At 39.8% G+C, this 21,751-nt stretch overlaps 1 protein-coding gene across 1 annotated transcript in view; it reads right to left on the bottom strand.

Annotated features, from left to right (window-relative positions):
- Positions 1-21,751, bottom strand: part of GALNT11 (polypeptide N-acetylgalactosaminyltransferase 11) — a 48,290-nt gene that overhangs the window by 3,512 nt on the left and 23,027 nt on the right. Inside the window, exons 6-10 of the mRNA XM_069859280.1 lie at positions 19,167-19,416; positions 16,198-16,315; positions 14,230-14,382; positions 11,444-11,662; positions 8,664-8,768 (exon numbers count right to left, since the gene is read on the bottom strand). Of these exons, the coding sequence (XP_069715381.1) occupies positions 8,664-8,768; positions 11,444-11,662; positions 14,230-14,382; positions 16,198-16,315; positions 19,167-19,416 (845 nt within the window). The remainder of the gene's footprint in view (positions 1-8,663; positions 8,769-11,443; positions 11,663-14,229; positions 14,383-16,197; positions 16,316-19,166; positions 19,417-21,751) is intronic.

The following is a 21,751-nucleotide window of genomic DNA, read 5'->3' as shown; positions in this document are numbered from 1 at the left end:
GGCCAGCATCAGTCAGGCAGAGGACTTGGAGCTGTCATAAGCAATGGGAGACTTTGATCCCTGGCTACAAAGCGAATAAATGGATGAACTTCCACGTGTGTGTATCAAAATACTTTAGGCTAGAAGGAAGTAGAGAAAAGGAGGACAAAGTACGTGGAAATTGCAACTATGCAGCGCAGGAAAGATAAGAGACCCTCTGGGTAAACACCAAACTACTGCTGTTCTCAAAGTCCAGTGGGAGCTCTGCATTCACATGGCACCTGGGAGATGGGCACCTGGACAGCAATTCCCACCCTCTCTGGACACTGAGCAGATGACAGCATAGCTGGCCAGCCTCTTACTTTGCTGCCATTCCCAGACAGGACCCCAGGCTGTTGTGTACACAGAGCACCCCTGCTCATCTGCTTCACTCACCACCATCAACTCCCTTCCCCCGACTTCTGCCCCCGTGAATGAGAGGGAACAGAGTCCCTCATAACCGTACCAGAAGCATCTGTACCTACGGACACAATAAGTTCTTCTGACACACTCTTCTTCCACCCCTGTTTTAATTCCACACAGCTCAGTGCCGCAGTACCCTTGCCCCTCTCTGTAATTTCTTCCTTCCCCACTAAGCCTGCAGGAGTTTAACACTCAGAGTACAGAAAATCAAATTCCAGGCAGAAAAGTCAGGCAAATAAAACAAATTCTGATTTTTATTTTATTTCTGTCTGATGAAACTAAACCCAGTGTTATGGAGGGAGCTGTGACTCAGGACATTGCCTCAGCTGGACATCACAATTGAAATGCGCACAGCTCATTCATTACCACAGGAACTGTTACAACACAGTGATGGCCTCTCTGAGGAAGTGCAGGTATTACACTAAAATTTGTCCTACCCTCAGGCATTCTGTGTCTTCTAACATACTTTTTCTGTTTAAACTCCATCATGACAAAGAAAGCATAACAAGATTAAAGAGGAGAAGAGAATGGAGAAATGGCAGGACTTGCCAGAAGAGTATTATTATTAAAAGAAGAATAATGATTGAGCCAAATCCAAACAACAGATGAAACGGGCAAAAATTGAGAGAAGACCACAGGGACACAGGGAGCAGACCTTTAAACAAAAGCCAAGTAATGGCGAGGAACACACAACAGAAGTTAAGTCCACTGTGATACTCCTCCAGAAAGACTTATACAAGACAGCCAAAATTAATTTCAAACTAATTATGTGTTTGGTGCAGCAAACAAAGAAAAGAGGGGGGGTAAAATGCCCAAATTTGGGACACATTATGGTTCCAGATTCAGATTAGAGTATCAGTATGAACTTGCAGATTATTAACAGATTCAAGCACAAGGAAAGCAGAGCCACCCCCTGGGGATTTCTGCTAAATAACTGCAGCCTTCACATACTCTAAAATGTATTAACTACTTTGTTGCTGAAGACAGGAAGGACAATGTTTTAACTCCTGTAGTTACAGGCTGTCAGAACCAACAGACCAGTACGGGATGGAAATATTTCCTGGCAGTCAGCACCACTGGTACCTGACCTACAAATTGCTCTCATTTTCCTTTTGTCCATGACATGCCTGGGTTCAGGCTCAAACAATATGAAAAGAGCTGGGGAGGAGCTCTTTATCAGGGAGTGTTGTGATAGGACAAGGGGAGATGCTTTTAAGCTCAAAGAGGGGAGATTCAGATTAAATATCAGAAAGATTTTTTTTCCTGTGAGGGTGGCGAGACACTGGAAGAGGTTGCCCAGGGAAGTCATGGATGCTGTATCCTTGGAGGTGTTCAAGATGAGGCTGGATGAGGCTTTCCAGTGGAAGGCGTCCCTGCCTATAGCATGGAGGTGGAATTGGATGATCTTTAAGGTCCCTTGCAACCCAAAACATTCTACAATTCTTTGATAATCAATAAGGTGCCTGCCTAGGATTTATACCTCCCTGTGAGTGATGTTTTATCTTCTTACATATTTCCTACAAAAAATGATATTTTAAAAATTTTATTTAAAAAAAAAAAAGTAACAGAGGAGGTGCAGGATTTTTTCATCCAGCATCTGCTTCCTAACACCTAAGAGAGCATCACTGTATCACTGTCAGATTTTGTTTTCTCAAAATGAAGTTGTGCCCAGTTCCCACCAGACAGGAAAGCAGCACCTTTAACTGCTGTTCCCCAGAGAGATGCCAATGACTGATCTGCTCCACATGTCTAAGGAAAATCACTGACCCTTTTCACTGGAGTCAAGAAAAACACCAGGATACAATTAGAATATAATGAATTGTTTCTATTTTAAATAAAATCTAAACAGCAGATATTATAGAAAAATCTGTCTCCTTAATGAAATTGATCAAGTTTGGGGTTAAGTAAATGACTTAATTTGGTGAATGCTGTAGGATTGGGCTCTTTCTAGCAACCATTTTTTCCCTGCCTCTTAATATAGGCAACAAGAGGAAAGGTGCAGCCCTTCAGTCTCGAAGAGTCATGGGCCATTCTGCTGCCAACCAACCCTCCCGAGGTCCTCAAGGCCCCTGGATAGCCTAGAGATCTTCCCTAAGGCAAAGCATTTCAGGTTTGACAGTGATCAAATGCCTGCCTGTCTCCCATCCATCATCAGCCGCTGCCTTTGCCTACAGGGGCACAGAGGTCCTGCTCGTGCTCATCCACCTAGACTGCAGGAGGTGGTCAATCATTCCCCTGGTGGAAAATGGGCCCACGGATTTGAGCTACGTGTTCTCAGCGCGAGTATCCTTCTGGTCACCTAAAGACAGATGCACAGCATGTGCTAGAGTGGGTCTCATGCACAGAATCATTGGGAGGAGGTCCAAAGCACAAAATCTGCTAATATAAAACTTTAATGCAGACGCTGTTTAGGAAGAACTGGATTTGGAATTCAGTCCCCTCAAAACATAGTTCAGACTATTTACAGATTTAAACTGAGGTTTCCCAAGGGCTTCTTGCACTTTCAGGATTTTACATTTTCCCCACACAATACAAACAAATGACCCATCCTTCTCCTGGATTGACTGCCAAAAGACTTGATTAATCTCATTTGCATACAGACAGGTAGGTGGGAACAGAGCTTCTCCTCATACACAGCTTAATGAGCAGTTTCAGTGACGGCTACAGTTTAAATCCTTGCAAGGACAGCAGCGTGACACTGCTGAAGACTGGACAGTGAAACTTCTTTGCTCTCTATTTTACTAATATATGGCTTTCCTAAGTGGTCTCAGATTGCCACTGTTGGCAAAGGAAGCACACTGTTCGCTCCATCCATAAACCTCTACATCCCAAGGATCCCCCTCTGGGATTATTTTTAACCATTATAGTGATAGTGTTACTGAACTTTTTTTTTTTTTTTTGTGAAAGATGAAATTGATCCTACAGTGAGATTAACGTCACTGGATAACAGCTAGCTGAAGTAGTTCAGAGGAAATTCAAGGAAGGACAGGGCTCAGATGGTATCTCATCACCCAGGAGAGCGCCCCATACTACCATTTCCTTTCACAAAAAAAATGTAGTTTCCTTAGAAGACTTTGAGTCCGGGGTCAATACAGACAATTGTATTAAAACAAAACCTATCACCCAACCTAGGAAAAAACAATGTATCAAAGAATGTCTAGTAGGTAGAAAAGGGAAGCTCACTGTTCCTAGGGAATAAATATTTTCAAGTGATATGAAATAAACCAGGAAGCATCAGCCCTACTACCCTTTGGCTTTCAGAGTACTGCAGAGGATAGCAAAAGGGACAACTGGCCAACTGGCAAAACTTTGTGGATATGCTCTCTTACTTTGTCTGCAAATTGCATTAGCACTAGAGGAAAGCACTGAAAAAATTCAGTAAATGCAAGACAGTAACTACTACAGAAACAGCCCTTTGTGTGAAAGAAAATCCCTGCTGTGAGCCATGCCGACAGGAGCAGTGTTCCAGTACCTTCATCACTTACAAACTGTTGCTTAGATTGGCACTGTTGTGTTATTCAATCAGACAGATTTTAAAAGACAAAAATTCAGCTAAAGAGCACAAGAATACTCGCTGAGCACTGAGGAAGAGACATGTCCAGTAATTTGAATCCTCACAGCTATTTGCATACACTTCAGCTCCTGTCATTACAGGTAACAGTGACATCACAGCACCAAATAGTGAAAATCATCAGGAACAGCAAAGTTTGGTGGTCTACGATCACTATGGCTACCCTGAAAAGCCAAAGTCCTCCTGAAGGTTGTTCCAAAGCAGATACATACTTTCTGTTTCAAAGCTCAGTGTATTGTCGGTGTATCATGATAATTGTTGGAGAGACCAAAGAAATGTGTTCTCTCAATCTTTTATGGGAAAACAGCAAGCAGGGTTAACTTGCACACCTTCATATGTGTTGTATCAGCACAACTAACAGCCACGGTGCAAAGGTTTAGGGAGGAAGATCTCACAGAAGAACTGCACATGTGAGCACGTCCTTCTAGACTGACTCTTGAACAGTTCGTAAAGTATGCACTCTTATATTTATTAAGTGCTACAGGAGTGTTAACAGAGCTTTTCTGAAATTCCCTGCTCAAATCAGTTGTCTTTTAAAGGCCCACAGCACAGATGCACATGCTCAGACACCTTAGCACCATTCCCAGCTGAAATGGCAACAGTCACATTTTTCAAGTTTAATATATTGCTAAGCAAAAGAAAGGCTGAGTTATTGAAATGAAGTAAAGACACAGAAAGAGTTTATAACAACACAGAAAGCAAAGCTCAAGAGTCAACATAGTATATTTGAAAAAAAAAAAAAGTAGAAAAAAATCCACATAATTCAGTGGACTTTAAGAGGAGAATTTTTTGGAAAAGGATCTTGGCTTTAAGCATTTAGGTCAGGAAGAATGCAAGCACGCATCAGCTGTATGACAAACCCAATCTGCTTTTAGCAGTTAGCTCACAAACACTCACACTGGTTAGTCCCATGCTGGCCATAGTGCTTCACACCAAAATCTTCCTTTTTAGTGTTCTTTGATGCTTCTCTTCTGAGTTTATCTGTAACCAGTTCCACTCAGTTTTGTTTCCAGAAAGATGTCAGACACTATGGAATTTAAGGACAATTTTCTTTGGCACTCTTGGCAATTCCTTCACATGGCCACTCTTCAACTACAAAATTTCACATGCCATGTTAGGCTTCTGCTTGAAAAATTCACAATTATTTTTTCTGCTGCTTCTGTGACTTCAGACCTCTCTGCACTGACCTCCATTCTGTAAGAAGTCACCTCTTCTACTTGTGCTACTTCTAAGTACAAAGTTTCCATCACTTATTCTTGAATTTGTCTTCAATACCCAGTACTACCCCAGATGGCATATGTTTCAGTTATAATGAAAAATTGGATGATTCACTAATTTTGAGAAAGACAAATTTTTTAGTTTCTAGATGCATCACATTTGTGAGAACCGCTTCCCTTACTGCTTTTTCTTTCTGTAGCAAAAAATGATCTGAATGTCACTAAGTCCTAGAAAGTAGCATAATTTGATGTGCTTGAGTAATTTTTAACTTAATGTGATAATCTAAGTCAACTTCAATTAAAAACCAACCAGATCAGTAATACAACCACAAGTTACACAGCATCTGTTATATCTTTTAAATGAAAGAGCTAAGTCAGAATTTGATACTTCTTAGCAGCCATGAAGGCAACCTGAAAGAAAAGGAAGCATAAACTATGGGCAAAACAGACTTGCTTGTAGGGTCAATCTCATTGCTTTAGTAAGCCTAGTTTCCCCAGAGTCCCACTTTTCAAGGTCAGCTCTTACACGCATGAATCATCTACGTTACACAGAAGACCAATTTCCAGTCAAAAGATTATGAAGAAGATAATTTTCCAACTAAAAGAATGGCAATCAATGAGTCCTAAGGCAGTCCAGTTTTGTTTTCCCAGCCCCTTGCATGTTTTCCCAGGTAGACTGCACCTTGCTCCTTCAACTCACTGAGCAGTAGCGTGTATTTTTCAAGGGAGAGTGTTATATATTCAGAGAACAAAAGCAGCCTGGAAGAGATAAACAGTGATAACGTATTACTGTTCCTCAGGGAAAAAAAGTAGTGGGCATCAAAAGAAATTAGCACCAAGGGGCATCAAATCATTTCCACAGAAAATAAGGCCTACAGGAAAGCTGGAGAAGGGCTCTTTATCAGGAGTGCAGTTATAGAACAAGGAGCCACAGTTTTAAGCTGAGAGGGGACATTTAGCTTCAATATTACAAAGAAATCTTTCAAGCCGAGGGCGGGGAGGCACTGGAACCGGTTGCCCAGGGTAGACGTAAATGCCCCATCCCTGGAGGTGTTCAGGGTCTGGTTGGAAGAGGCTTTGAACAACCTGATCCAGTGGAAGGTGTCCCTGCCCACGCCAGCGGTGTTAGAACTGGATGATCTTTAAGGTCCCTTCCATCCCAAACCATTCTATGATATAAGAAAGCACAGCTAAGCTGTGGCTTTCACTGCCACAGGATACCAAAGGGTTACATGAGGTCTAAACAAAATTACACACTCAGGAAAAAAAGCAAATATTTTACAAAAATACCATCTTTGTCTCGGGAAAAAAAAAGTAAACAGACACAAAAACACTGCTCACAAAGTGCAGATTGATATTTTTCAGTGTAACTATCTGTATTGTGTGTACTAAGCATCGCACACACAACTTGCTGCCAGTGGGCATCCAGGGACAGGATAGCTGGGTATCTGCCTTTCACCAGACCCTTCTCAATCTTTCTTATTAGGCCAAAGTCATAAAACAGATGGTGCTAGGGCAAAAATCATCTGAACACACTGATGGGTTGAATGTTACCAGAAACAACAGTTAAAAGCTTCCAATACTCAGAAAGTTTCTTATTATTTTTACAAGCAGAAGCTGTTAATTAATGCTGTCTTTCTCTACATTGTTCTTGCGTATCTATAGCATGATTTTTCAAGAGGATGTGAAAGAAAGCTGCCTGAACGTGCTCTCAGGATTTATCAGGAGAACAAAAGAAGTCTAATGGCAGAAAACCAAAGTGTTGGTTAACAAACTTGGTTGGAGAACAAAATCACTCTGAAAGAAGACAGCGCAGCCAGGGTTTGTTTTGTTTGGGTTTTTTATGAGAACTGATTGCTTAATTTACCACTAGCAAACTAGATTCATGAGAAAAGAAATCAAAGATAAATGGCCTGAGCATTAATTTGTCCTTCTCAACACAAAAAAGGCTAACTGAAGTTTCTGTCTCCAGGAGAAAAAAAAAAAAATCAGAAAAGGGTTTTGATGAGGAAAACCACTAGACGACTCCTGCTATGTGGGGGTTTACTATTAGAAATACTGCAGGAAGGAGAAAGGAAAACAAAAATGTGAGGACCAATCTGTTCTTACTGTGGACATCATCCACCGGAAGTCATTGCTGCTTTCTCACTTGCAGATCAAATGGCTCAGAAAGTAGTGTAAATGCCTCTGGCACTAAGCGTACAATCACTGGTGTCAATTGGTTACTATTACATTTACACAGTGTTTACATTTACAAGATGTGCTGACTTTCTTACAGCTAATGGAAGAGATCACATAGGAACAACTTCATTCCCTCTCCAGCTTGAAATCATCCACCTTTAACATAGGGACCTACAATTTGGTCATAGCAATGGCTACTACGTACTCCAGATGCAAACTGAGCATATACGTTGTTTGGTCCTGTCTAAATGGCAATTGCAGACCATGTCTAGAGCCGACTACCCTTACCGAGACACTGTCTAACATCCCTCACATTTTCTGCGTCTGTCACACTCAACTGGTGAGGCCACAAGTGGGAGGCAGAAAGTCCCATTAGTTGACAAAGCACACAACTGCTTGGGACTATTACAAATCATCGTGCTTCTACTGCTGCAGTTTCCATGTCCTGAATTCTACTGCCCATTTCATAAAGTACCTATTCAGTCTAGCACAATCCGCCCCTGCTCTATTTATTTTGTGTCTTTGGTTACTTTTCTCTTTAGATGCAATCTACTTTTCAGACTTCGGTCCCATAGGCTCCCAGATCATAATGTTCTCAATGTAGTTCTTCACTAGGTAAGTCTTTATGGCATTACATGAAGATCCCTCTACCCGGGAAATTGTTTATCTTAGTCCTGAATTACTGTTGCCTGAAAAAATAGATCTGGAATAGCAAAGGTTTCCTGCAGTAATATAAAAACTCTCATTAGATTTTCACATCCATCTTAAATTAATCCTGTAGTCAAAGAATTTTCTAAATTCCTTACAATTCCTTCTGTTTAAACAGATCATTCATTCACCTCAAACTACAACCACTCCAGCAGCAGTGCACAAATTATACAGAACACAAAGAACAGCAGGCCATGAAAAGACTGCCTTAAATCCTTGTATGAGGAACTGACTGAAAGAAGCTTCTACAAATTCTTAAGTGTCAACTGGTCAGCTATGAACAAATCAGGAGCCACGTACAGATAATCTTCAACACAGAGATTCACGCCATATAGAAATGAGGTTATAATGCCCAATGCTCAGCATCAGTAGGCACAGAGCAGGAAGCTCCACAGTTTCCTCGACCAGCCTTGCAGTTTGAACAATATTCTGAAATCAACCTGCTTGCTGATGTGGTGTTACAATAGGGCACTTTGCCAGCAAGAAAATGTATTAGCAGCTTGTAAGATGTGTATCACTATTCAATAAAATTCAAAATATCATACCTGGTTTTGATCATTGTAGTCACATTCCCGAACCACCACTAGGCCTCCTTTCTGACTTGGGTGGCCCTGGGCAACCAGGCATTTCTTGGTTTGAAGATGATACAACTATGAAAGGAAAATAGTTTGATACGCAGAGTAAAGTAGAAATATGACATACCAAAGGGAACATCTGGTAATACTACGAAAGACTCTGTGTGCCTACAAAAAAAAACAACCAACCCACAATAAGAAAAATAACATCCTTCCTTTTTAAACTACTATTTTGTTTTTCAGATAATTTGGAGAAAAAAGACCATTAAATAGTTCCATTTTGCTTTCTAATTACATCAAGATTTCCCTCTTTATGGTACAAGTGCAGTCCACACATCACAGTTCAGCACACGCTGGCCACGCTCTGTCAAGTTTCTTTCCTCTTCTCACTTTCGATGAAAGCTCTGAGGTCCCAGGTAGTCACTACCTCAGGAACATCAACTGTAGTGTAGCTGGTGTGGTGAGACCAGGCTATTCAGGCAGCAATTGCTAGCTGCACATGAAGAACTGCACCACATGCAGCCAAAGGTACAAAGGAGAAAGACAATGATTCTGCAATGGCCACAACTCTGCCATTTCCCCTCTCACAGCAGAGCCACGCTCTCCAAGTGCATGGGAGCACATTCAACACTAACTGGGTCTGCGCATGTGTGGGAGATGGCAGGGCTCCAGGTCTGGCATGCACATTAAAAATAATTATTTCCAATCTGGAGCTGAATGGAGAGCAGAAAAGAATTTGCTGTCCTCAACTCAAGGCCGGGCTGATTAATCAGCTAGCTGCATTTTATTACGAAGATATACAGAGCTGTCTCAGGATTTGTGTCTATTCTACAGATTTTTAAAAGCCAAAAGACACTTCCAGTAATAAAGGACTGCTCCACCACATGACAGCAAAAATTAGTGCAAATACCAAATCATATTCTTCACTAATCACCATTTCTGGAAATAGCTGTCCCCAGGCACATCAACAGCCTCCTCAAATGCTCCAATGTTTCTCCTGTTCCCTACAAACATCTGAAACAAATTACACAAAACCTTCTAAGTAACACTTCCTCACACCCCAGAGACTTCTAGGAGAGTTCTCATTTTCATCATTCCACACTCAACGGGCGGCTTTCCAACCATACAGCTACATGAGTTTATATGATTTTTGTCCTTGTTTTTATTGGCCATGATGATCAGCATTTGATAACGCTGTAAGCACTGTCACAATTTGTGATCTTTACAGTTCTTCCCAGCCGTCAAACTTGTACTTATCTCTGGCCCAATTAGTTTTCGAGAATAAGCTGGGATTTGGAGTGTTTCATCCCAAATCCTAAAGAGTCTGGCATGCAGTGGTGACATTGGCTGATCGTTCTGTTCCTTGTAGGCATATGGAAATAGTTCATAGATATATCGGAGCCAAAGCTGACTCTCTCACACAATGCTGGGTATAATCGTGGAACCCCAGAGAACCAAGCCAAGGAACTGCATTTTTCTGTGTCTTGTCTCCCCCCTTCTTAAAGGGTGCACAAAGTTTTTCTCCAAATTAACTATGGGAAATTACTGCTAGGAAAATCACCCTTAAGAGCGTTGAGGGATTCAGATCCCTCATTAGCCTCTGCCACATCAGCAATTCCTTAGTTAAGCTTCTATCTAAATGAAAGCAGAAAGCTATTAAAATTAATGGAGAAAAAAAAAGTCTGATGAGGGGGATAACAGCATTTAGCAATTAGGGGAATTGGCCCATTGCATCAGTTTTATTCAGGGAAACTACGCGTTTACCTAATAAATAACTTCACAGCTTCACTGGGATACAGTTATAAAAATACTGCACAAACTGTGTATTCCCAGGTAGCTGCTTCCATGCAAAAACGTAATGACGTCAATGAGTTCTGCATGAACTCAGGTCTTCCAGCTTGAATCTACTTGCAGGACCAGCAGTGACCAACATCTACTGTTGACTGTGCTACCTTGTGGAAAGGGCTACATCCCTATTTAGTGCTTCCAATTACTAAGCTAGAGGGAATCTGCTAACCATAATCCACTCTGTGAAAGAGAAGACCTTGAGAAAGTTGTCTTGAGTTTGAAGTTGTTCATTATTTTTGGGAAATGTAAAATGCGCACATCAGACCAATTTGGCACTGGAGAAAACAGATGCAACTCTACGTGGACTTTGTCCACATGCAACCCCATAAATACAGGCATGAATTTAATCACAATTTCCTTCATGAATATACGTAAAAATGTATCTCTTCACTTCTAATTTGCAGAAAAAAAGGAGCAAAACTCATTTTTTGTTCATTATCTAACACGATCTAAAAATCATCATCAGTCTCAGATGCAAATGTTCATCTTTGCAGAAAAGTATGCAGTAATAGCAATGAGTTTGGAAACTAATTGCACTGTAGTCTTATCATAAACCAAGAGAGCACGAATATCTGAGGCCAAATTTCCTCTGTACAAATTCATCTTCAGAACCAACAGCCATGAAAGCACATTCCAAAGACAGCAGAACTTCATAACTCAGAACTCTGAAGTAAGAAACCTCATATGAATTGTGTTTAGATGCCTTGAAATATAGATGAGAGTGAAAACGATTTGCCTTTGTCTAAAGACGCAAATTGTGTTATTTTCAAGACTGCTTGTTGCAAAACTAAAACTCTGTGCTCTATGGAAATAGACTTTTTCTTGTACTAAAGCAAATCTTCCAGAAAAATTCAAAATCATTAGAAAAAACAAAATCCTGTATTCAAGAAAGTTTATCTTACCCTTCCACGTTGGATTATTTTCGGTCGTTTCTGTGCTCTATTAATAAAAACTGGCTGCGGAGCTTTGGCGTTGGGCCCAGATATTTGCATCTCAGGATAGATATTATCTAAATACCACTTAAACGACTTGCAGTTCAATCTTTTTCTCAGTTCTACACGGTCAGTAATGTTTCCATACTTCCTCATCCTTAGCTCAGGCCTCAAAGCAAAATATTGCTCCTGTATTTAAGAGAAACAGGTTATGGGCAAGGGGAGAAGAATTTCAGGTCATCACTTCCCAATTTTTTCCTGTTTACGTAACCCCCAAAGTTTCATTTCATTTTCAACCATTAAGTATGAAACTGGCATTACAAAATGCCAGAGTTCAGATAGTCACACAAGGTGAAATTTATCTTGCCTAATTTCTAGACTGCTTCTTTTTTTTGATGAAGACATTTCTCAGGCATGAATCTGCTGACCTCATTTAGGTGTCAGCTTGGGTAGGAAACAAATCAGCCTTACATTCTAATGGCAGTAATGGCATGCTAGAGTCATTAGGTCAGAAACAGATGTGTATATTGTCATCATTCTCATCTGGCCAAGGTTCCCTTAAATTAGTTTATTGTCCAATTGATTGTTGTCACTGTTGTGAGGTTCAACTGTATTTTCTCTTCCACCATTTCCAGCCTTCCAACCTTACAATTGACCAGGACCAGAAAAACTCCGTATCAGAACAGACATATGAATGGGACTACCTTGTGAAGTGCAGTGGGACCACTCATTTATTCGCATGAAGAAGTGGAACTATTACCCGGGCTTTCTGTGAGGCCCAGTTGTTTCTGTTCATCTGCATCATCTCCATAAAGGCTCCCACAATGTTGTTTTTTTCGTGTTCTAGTTTATGATTATACTGGGAATTGTAGCTGGTTAGGCAAGAATGGATTAAGATTCCATCTCAATCTTATGTACTATTCAACTCGAAGACAGAGACAATGGGGACAAACAGGAATCCATGGAAGTATAATGTAGCATGAACCAAAACTAGAAGAAAAATCCTCTTGTAGAGTCTTCAATTCCAGCTAGATTTACAGAGCTCATGGAAAAGGCATTGTATTTGCACATTAACTATTTTACTATATATTATATAGAAATCAGTTTTCAGGGCACTGAGCTATGGTGTTTTGCTCGATTTCTCTAGTAGGCAACTAGAATTTACTTACCATAATGTGATTCTGACAGTTTTCCATTACCTACAGCTGCCTCTTATATTCAGATGACAGCAGCATCTAAAGACAAATTACACATCTGTCCTTATCAAGATCTTTGAGCATTTGGATGCACTCAATGTTTCACTGCTATTTTAATAGCAGAGGAAGGACAAGCATTAGGTACACTGCACTGCTGGACAACTCTCAGGAAATTTGGAGATAGACTGAACATCACTATCAAAAACTGGTCTGCTTAAAAAAAGCAACTCTGCTATTCCAATTGCCTCCTTCCTGGGTTGGGTTCAAATTTCAGCATCCTACCTTGTTCTACATTATTTTCATCATACACATGAACTCACTTACATTTTGCTTTTGACAGCTATGAAAATTTTGCTGTTTCCCTTCCATTATGCAAATTTATTTTTTAAATATTGATATTTGCTCTTAGCTACAAAAGAGGTCCTTTAAAGCCTTACCTTTGTACTCTTCATCATCAATCACTTTAGTAAATGATACCAGCCCTAAATATTTGCATTACACTTACAAAACCAAAAATATTTCCAGGTTTGCCTTCCATACATAAGTCTGCTGTGACAACAGTCCCTGGCAGTTATCAAAGAATTAGAATAGAAACAGCTGGAAAAGTTCAGGCCATAAATCTGTGATAAGAGACTGCTAGAATCAGCAATTTATGTCCTTGCTGGATTTAAATTATAAGCATTAGCTGGAAATTATAACAAAGAATCAATTCCCAGCTTCAGAGAAAGCCATCATTAATCACAAAAGAACTGTGTCCAGGCACCAATAAAAGGGAAAATAATAGATCAAATCTCCCAATGCATTATGGAGATGGAGAATAAAGACAAAAATTAATGACCCCCTAATAGGCTTTGTTCCTCAAACTGACTGAACATCAAAATAAAGGATGAGGGTTGAAAAACATCTACAGAAGACAGAGTGAATAAAATAAGTCTTGTACAGAAAGTGTAGGGACCACAGGAGCTGTCCACACAGCAAATCCTATGGTCTCACAAGGCAAAATGGCCTCAAGTGTCACAGAGATGAGGACTTCACAAAAACCTGAACTACAGTGTAAAACAATCAGTACCAAGATCTGTAGACAAGGAAGGAATATGCTTGTCCCTGAACCCAGAAGTCAATCCTGACTGATCTTCTAAGGCAAGACAGACTAAGAATCAGACTGCTAGTTAAAAAGCAGAAAGCAAACAAACAAACCACAAAATTCCTGTCTCACTGACATGGAAACAACCTGAAGGCATATAGCAGCAATATATGGTTGCCTGTAATACTGATTAGGACACACAGCAATGCAGAGCTTAAAAGAACTCATTTATCATAGTTTACTTCATTTAAAAAGGATAAAACTATCTCCAGCAGGCAGAAGTAACAGGGAGTAGACTTGAGCACTCAAAAGCCAAATAACAATCTTAAAGAATTTAAAGAGTTCCTATCAAAAATAACATTAGGAAATCAGACTACAGAAGGAAGAGTCTATTAGAGAGGCTAACAGGCCACACAGTCCTCTGACAAAACAAGCCAGTTAATGACATTATTTCATGATCTAGAATTGAGTCTTACCTTATACTCATCCATCCACACATGTGCCAGCCTCAGTGAGTTGTGAGCCATAGTGTCCTGTCCTCCTGGTGAGCCATAGGGACGCCTTTTGCGGAAAATATGTCCCACCCTGGAGCAGGGGATGATCAGAAGTCTACCACCACACATCCAGATCTGTCCACACAAAACCAGAACACACCTCATCGTACGTATACTGACGAGGCTTACCCCTCCTTCCCTTCCTATACATGACGACACCATTAGGTGTCAGCAATGTTGTCCTACACGTCATGCTTTCTGACAAGTTAAATTAATAAATCTTCAGGCTAGAAAAAACTACTTTTGTCACATCATCATGCATTCCACATAACACATCATGGTTCTTGCAAAACAAATAGCAAATTTTCTAAAATGTTATTTTCTAATGGCCTATTAGAAACACTGAAATATATGGAATGGGATTCAAGTTGCAGATTTAGATATCTAAATTTATTTGCGTATATAAGAATTACATGTCCGCATTCCCACAACAGATAATGACAATCAGTCCGTATCATCAAGGAAGCCTGGTGAGCTTTTCATCCAAGTATAATCACCTATTCAATACAGCTGTTTATTTCTGCTAAGTGTATGAGGAACTCATAAATATTGCTCGCATTCAGAGATTACATTTAGGTGCCCTTAGTCCAGCTCCTTGGCACTCCAGATTTAGATTTCACTTTATAATCTACTTCCATTTAGTTTGTTAAATTTTTTTAAACTTCAGCTTCCAGCAAATTATCATCATTGGCCCTTTGTTGGACTTAGGTTCTCTCTGATCTCAGGAAAACCTTCTCACTCCAGCGGTTTATATCAAGTCACTATTAAAACTCCTCCTCCTCCTGGATAAGATAGAGAAAAAGTTCTTTACAACTCTCCCTTGGGGAGAGGGGGTTTTCGGACCTTAAGATAGCTGAGTAAGTTGAAATTTTTCAAAGCCCTTTCCACTGAAACTGTGTACACAGTAATAACTATAATTTCCTCCCACTCCATACAGTTCTACTCAGATATTTAATAACCACAGTTTGTACTGAAAACTTGGAAGATTTTATTTACTCAGTACATACTCCTTTAAAGTCATTCACATTTATGAAATGCCAGTTCTAATTTGAGCTCTAATCTTGATTTCTCTAAAGATCCAATTTGACAGGTTCATCTAAAATTTGTGGGTTAAGTGTTCACTTTGAGTTGGAGCTTTTTTATGTTAACTCAACTTTTGAATCCCCTTTTCATATTTGTCATGGTAGCATCTCATTTCCAGGCACACTCTTGTCAGACCTGCTGATGAATCCACTTTACACAAGCAAAGAGGTATATGATACAGAGCACAAAAAGTTGGCTTTCTTCCAGTGGAGTGACAAGGAAGATTAAATAAAACCTAGGAAGCCAAATGAAGTATCACTTTCGTATCTCCCAATTATGACTTCCTCATTATTTTCCTAACCAAGATGATTCCTCTACATGACTGTTAATTCAGCTACAAAACATTTACATTTCCAGGCCCTTAAAAAGAAAACTGAAGTGTCCGAGAAGCCCCCTATGTCTAAGGACATATTATATGCTTACTTGTTATCAATGTTGCTGTGTGCCACACATCTTTTTAACCAACTTGTGAAACTCATTAGACATCACTTTTAAACCCATTTCAGAAATGTGCATGATAATTATTTTCTTATGCTTCTCCACCGGTATTAAGAAATACTCCAACAAACAGAGAAAAAGCCACAAACATGTAACTATAGAGTTCAAAATTCTCTTTAATCTTCCTATTAAATCTTAGTTTAAGATTATTGAAAAGGCAGTTGCTGTGCAACTGTCATCCTTTCTGGAAATAAAAGTGCCAGCTTCTGCGTGCAAATAGCTATTCCAGTGCTAAAGAAGTTGTATGTAAGGATGAGAAGCAGCCAGACACCAAGGTTCATACTCCAATACACGTAAAAGGGAGATTACCCGAAAAGATATTTCCAGATTTTCTCCTCCCCAGATGTCCATGCCACTATCGTACTGTCCAAGTTCATTAAAGTACTCACGATCCATGGCAAACAGGCCTCCAGCCATAGTAGGTGACCTAAAAAGGAATACTGAAAGAAGTTAATTTTCTTTGAAAGAAAAAATGCCAGTGATTTTAGCTGCATCTGCTAGTCTCAAAGCTTAAATTTAGGCCTACATAATACAATTTAAATCCTGAAAACAGTAGAAATCATCAGATCACTCGTTAGCCCCAAAACACTTCCAAAAGCATATCTGTAAGTGGTATTTATGATTTTCACTATTCCAATACTATAAACCATATTTCTGTGCATAGTAAACTTGAGAACAGATAGGACAGGGAGAGAAGAACAAAGTTGCTGTCTCTCTACTAGAGAGAAAAAAAATATAAAAACCTGTACAAGTTTGGAGTCCATCATGCTTTCTACAGTGAAACTCTGGATATGCCTTTAATTAGATCTGTCTTTACCAGAACTTATTTCCTCTGCAGTTACAAACTTGTACATTCGCAGACAATAATATGTTTTTGCCCCTCACAATGGGCAAAATTATACAGACAAGGCTTGACTGAACTTCAGGAGTAAAATCCAGAGCACACATTGTCTTCCCATATTAAATTAGATCAAGAAACAAGGTCTAAATTTTAATTACAAAATCAGTAGTCTGCTAAAAGAAATGTTACTCTATCTCATAGATTGGATTTAAATACCAGGAACAGCACTGTTTTGTCACTGATGTAATGATCACTTTATATCTAAGTTATATACAGTTGTTATGGCTACATAGATGTTCTTTTTGAGTTTTTCAACTTGCCTGTGTGTTACTAGAATGGTGCTCTATTTTGTACAAATCTGTATACGATCCCTGTTGTGCTGCCTCTAGATTGAAATGCTGCTCCTGTATCACAGAGTTATAACATGTGAATGCCCTAGAAGAGTGGAAGATTAAAGACACTGCATAAATATGATATAGTAGGAACATACAACAGGCTGAAAATAGGCTTTTTCTCATCCTCTTTAATAAAAACCTGTGACGAAAGCAAGCCTAAGTCTGGATTTCCTTGCTTGTTCTCACAATTTTGTTCTGCAGTTTCTGTCACTTTTAAACCTAGGCTGAAAGGTTGCTCTCAATTTTCCCATCCCCGACATCAAAATGTTTCATTATAACAGTCTCCATAATGTAAAACGTAAGACTTTCCATTTAATGGAAAGCCATTTTCAAAGGTTAAATAGCAATCTAGCTGCAGAATCAAAGGAAGCAGAGACCTCCAAGGAGGAAAAGTCACTTTCGTACTCAGAAAATGTAATCTTCTTAGATTATCAGACTCCCTTTAAAGTTCTCTGCTTTTTCCATAGGCATTTGTACAAAAAAATGAATTAAAGGAATGCAACAGTGTTGAATGCAGTAAGAACAAACCTTCAGCATGCTCCAGAGTGACTATGCGAATAGTTCTTGGCAGAGTAAGGATTTTTAAGATGGTCTATGCCGGTTCCCCATTCAGATTTCCCTGGTCTGCCCTTTTTTAAAGTTCAGCTTCAGATTCTGCCAAAGCGGCATTTTCCAAACAAGCCAGTCTAACTGGTAGGTAACTTAAGAAGTTTCCTGGCTTCTCAGACCAAGTCTTGTGATGAATAGACACGGGAAGTCAAACTGCAGAGCTGTCAAGAGCACAGCAGAGAACCTGTGCTGGACCTGCTTGCATCAGCCTGAAATGATCTTGATTTATAGTCCAAGAAAAGAAAACAAGAGACGAGACTGCCCAATTTCCTATTCACTTTGCAAATCTTATAAATGCACCACATTTTCTGCAAGGAGTCAACTTGTAAAAACAAAGTTCTTCCACCTCACAAACCTGAATTCTGTACTGAGATGGATACCTACAGCTAGAAAATGCACAATCTGTTTCTTGCCACTGCTCTACCAGCATCGGTCCTTCTCCTGAAGGGATTCACACTGGGACAGCTCCTGTTCTCACGTTCAAGCCATACATGTGTGCTACGAAAAGAAGGTGTCTACTGGTATCATTTTATAACAGTTACGTGTCCAGTAGAAACCAGATATTGCCAGTTCTGTACTGGCGAAGCAGCCATCAATGGTTAAAAGATTAAGGAAGGTAACTTTCAGGTCCCAGTGTTAAGCTTCACAAAGACTTCTGTTTCAGAAGAACTCTCAAGCAATTCAGACTGCAAAACCAATACATATAGGCTTCCAAAAGACAGTTTTAGGCATTTACTACATTGTGTAGAGACAAGTAATACTTTAAAGATGGTTTTCTCATCCATGTGTGTTCATTTAGGAAGGTTATTACAAAGTAATTGCTTGTTTGAGGAAAACTAAAAATGTAATGTAAAGCAAAAAGATTCCATTGACTTAGAAAATTACCATATGCTCCAATTTTGTCCCCCATCAGCTAGGAAACCACCTTCCTATTACCACAAAAACATTTTTCCAATCTAGCAGTTCTTCAGCATGTCATCATAGAAATTATAGAGTCTATATTAGTGGGATACGCAGGCTATTCCAAACAAAAAGGTGGTTATCAAAATCACCATTAAGCTAAATACAGACTGGAAACATCAATGCACAGCTCAAAATTGTAATTATTGGACAGATTTAATAAGGAGCTTATACTATTCTGTAAGACTTTTGTCTTTAGGAAAAGCTGCTGTTGTACAAGCATTCTCTAAAAGCGTGCTTCCTTGACCTAATAAGACAGATATATCTAATTTATGATGAAATGTGAGAAATTAATATGAAACAGGTAATAGTAACCAAAGCTATTGCTAAGCAAAATAAACAAGTCAGATGTTTGACAGGTTAGGCATCTGCTTCTAAAACTGCACACAAAGATACACCCCACTGTGTTTTAGAAGTGCTTCTGATCATCCATGCTTTACACAGAGCTTCACACCATGTAGGAGGAACCTTACTTGATTGGAGCAGTGGCTCCCTCAGGTCCGTCCAGTTCTGACAAAGGAACAAGATCCCACTTAAAGTGCAGGCCCCAGTTAAAGCCTCCACGCACAACTGGGGATGAGCTATAGGTAAGCGTGTCAGCACTGATGATGTCAATCACAGGGCACACCACCGTCCTGCGATCTTCTCTGATGGGCGTCAGCAGAGGTTGTAACCACATCTCGTTCACCTCACAGTGACTGTCCAGGAATACCAGCACCTTCCCTACAGAGGCCAAAGCACACAAAACACAAAAGATCCATGGTAACAGGAAACATACAAACACAGATGAAATTATACTGGCAGTAGAATATCAGCAGTATCCTCACTACTCAGTGTAACAGAGGGGAAACACCATCTGCATTCAATGCTGACAAACCAGAGACTCCACAGGGACAGTTGTTCACAAAGACAGGTCAATCCTGGCCATTCACATTTAGCTACAAATTGTTCAAGTGGACCATTATTTGCATTTCTTTGCCAGGGTCCTCATTTGTTCAGATTCAGCAAAGCTACTGTACTGCAAGTGAAGCCTCACCAGACCAACACTCAGAGTCATTCTGTTCTAACAGAGAGCACCTCCCATGCCTGAGCTAGACTATGGAGACAGCTGAAGAAGACAGATATGGGGCTGGATGACTTATCCAGATGACAAAGCTGGTTTTGTCCACTCACTGTAATATTCTTGGGCTCCATTGATATCACATTTTAGCACCCATCCAGTTACTGTTGTAGCTCGGATCTGTGGATTTTAAACCAAGCCTTTTTGATGAATTAATCTGCATTCATCCATGACAAGCCAAAGCATTTTAACTCCTGAATATGAAGTAACAAAGAATCTCCCCATTTCATCAGCTCTGCAGTGATTGTGGATCCATACCAGTTTAAAAGGAGAGAGAATGCCCTGAATAGGCATAACCAAATCCACCAGTATTAGCACAAGCAACACTTGAGTCCCTTCAGCTTACATGGGAAGTTACCTTTTCTCTGACCACAGCAGTTTGATCCATGAGACACCATCAAGCTCAGTTTGTCTAAAAATTCATCTGAATTTTTATGACACAACATAAAATTTACGTAACACAAAGTGGAAGACACAGGAAAGAGCTTTAAAGAAAACAACTTAGAAACACACAAATAAGTCGCTCATTAACAACAGACAGTATTTGACTGAGGAGGAAGTAAATCAGACTCCAGCAGCTCAGAAAAGCAATAAAATGACTTAAAATTGCATTAACACAAATGAATTCTAGGACAGCTTGAAAAGTGCAAGCACAATTTTCTCCCTGGGTTATGCCATTACAATGCTAATGAGTAAATAACAATAAAGATGCTATCTGCCACTCAAAATCATTTTAGAAAGACTCCAAGGAATTTAACCAGCAAGAACATTGTAGTAAGAGACACACAGTGTACATACAACACCAAACATAGTTTATCCCGATTAACACTCACTTCAATAAACAGAAAAGCTCATATGAAAAACTTGGCAATTAGATTGGTGAATTAGAAACTAGATTAGATTTTACCTTAATAAGAAAGCAGATTGCCAATTTTAAGTGATGGTTTTCATACAAAATACGCAGAAAATAGTCTGTGAACACTATAACCCTACTGAGGCAGATGTTCCTGACAACATTCATTCAGGGCAGGAATAGCAAAAACTCTACACTGCCTCATTAAATTTTGTCAAAAACTAGTTTTATTTTACTTTTTCACTAACGTGCCCTAAATAATTAACTCATTTCATCGAAAGCAAACTTGCAAAGGAAGAAAATAAACAGAAATTAATGGTTCTGACAAGGCTTAAGAAACTCAAATTTGCTCCAAATGTGCCAAGTCACTGATTGACTTGAAAAAACTTCTCTTAAACAGCATGGATTTCCTGAAGTTAGTGACAAACTATAAAAACAGTGAATTTACAGTATCTACTCTATATTTACATGTAACTAAGTAACAAGTTACAGAATCATAGAGTGGTTGGAAGACACTTCACAGATCAGCCAGTTCGAAACCCCATGCCATGGGCAGGTATACCTCCCACTGGGTCATGTTGCCTCATCCAACCTGGCCAACACCTCCTGGGAAGGAGCTTCCACAATTTCTCTCAGCAAACTGTGCCAGTGCCTCACCACCCTCACAGGAAAAAAAAAATTCTTCTTAATATCTAATAAGTCTCCCCTCTTTCAGCTTAAAACCATTACCCCTTGTCCTAACCCTGCATTCCTTGATAAAGAGCCCCTCCCCAGCTTTCCTGTAGGACCCCCTGAAGCACTGTAAGGCTGCTATAAGGAGCCTTTTCTCTTCTAGGCTGAGCAACCCCAACCCTTTCAGCCTGTCCACAGGTGGGAGGTGCTCCGGCCCTCTTATCTTTGTGGCCTCCTCTGGACTCACTCCAACAGATTCATGTCCTTCCTGTGCCATTCTCCTTGCTTCCTTTTCACTGGTGAAGCCTCAGGTGAGGATTAATGCAGTAAAACTATGGAGAAATACTGGAAAAAAGCTTTATAAAGCTCATGGTCAACTGCACAACAAACATTTAAATGCATAGGTAATGTTA

The sequence above is a fragment of the Phaenicophaeus curvirostris genome, chromosome 6, assembly GCF_032191515.1.
Source record: "Phaenicophaeus curvirostris isolate KB17595 chromosome 6, BPBGC_Pcur_1.0, whole genome shotgun sequence".
NCBI lineage: Eukaryota > Metazoa > Chordata > Aves > Cuculiformes > Cuculidae > Phaenicophaeus > Phaenicophaeus curvirostris.
The sequence above is the reverse complement of the archived record's forward strand: the minus strand, read 5'-3'. Positions and strand labels throughout refer to the sequence as shown.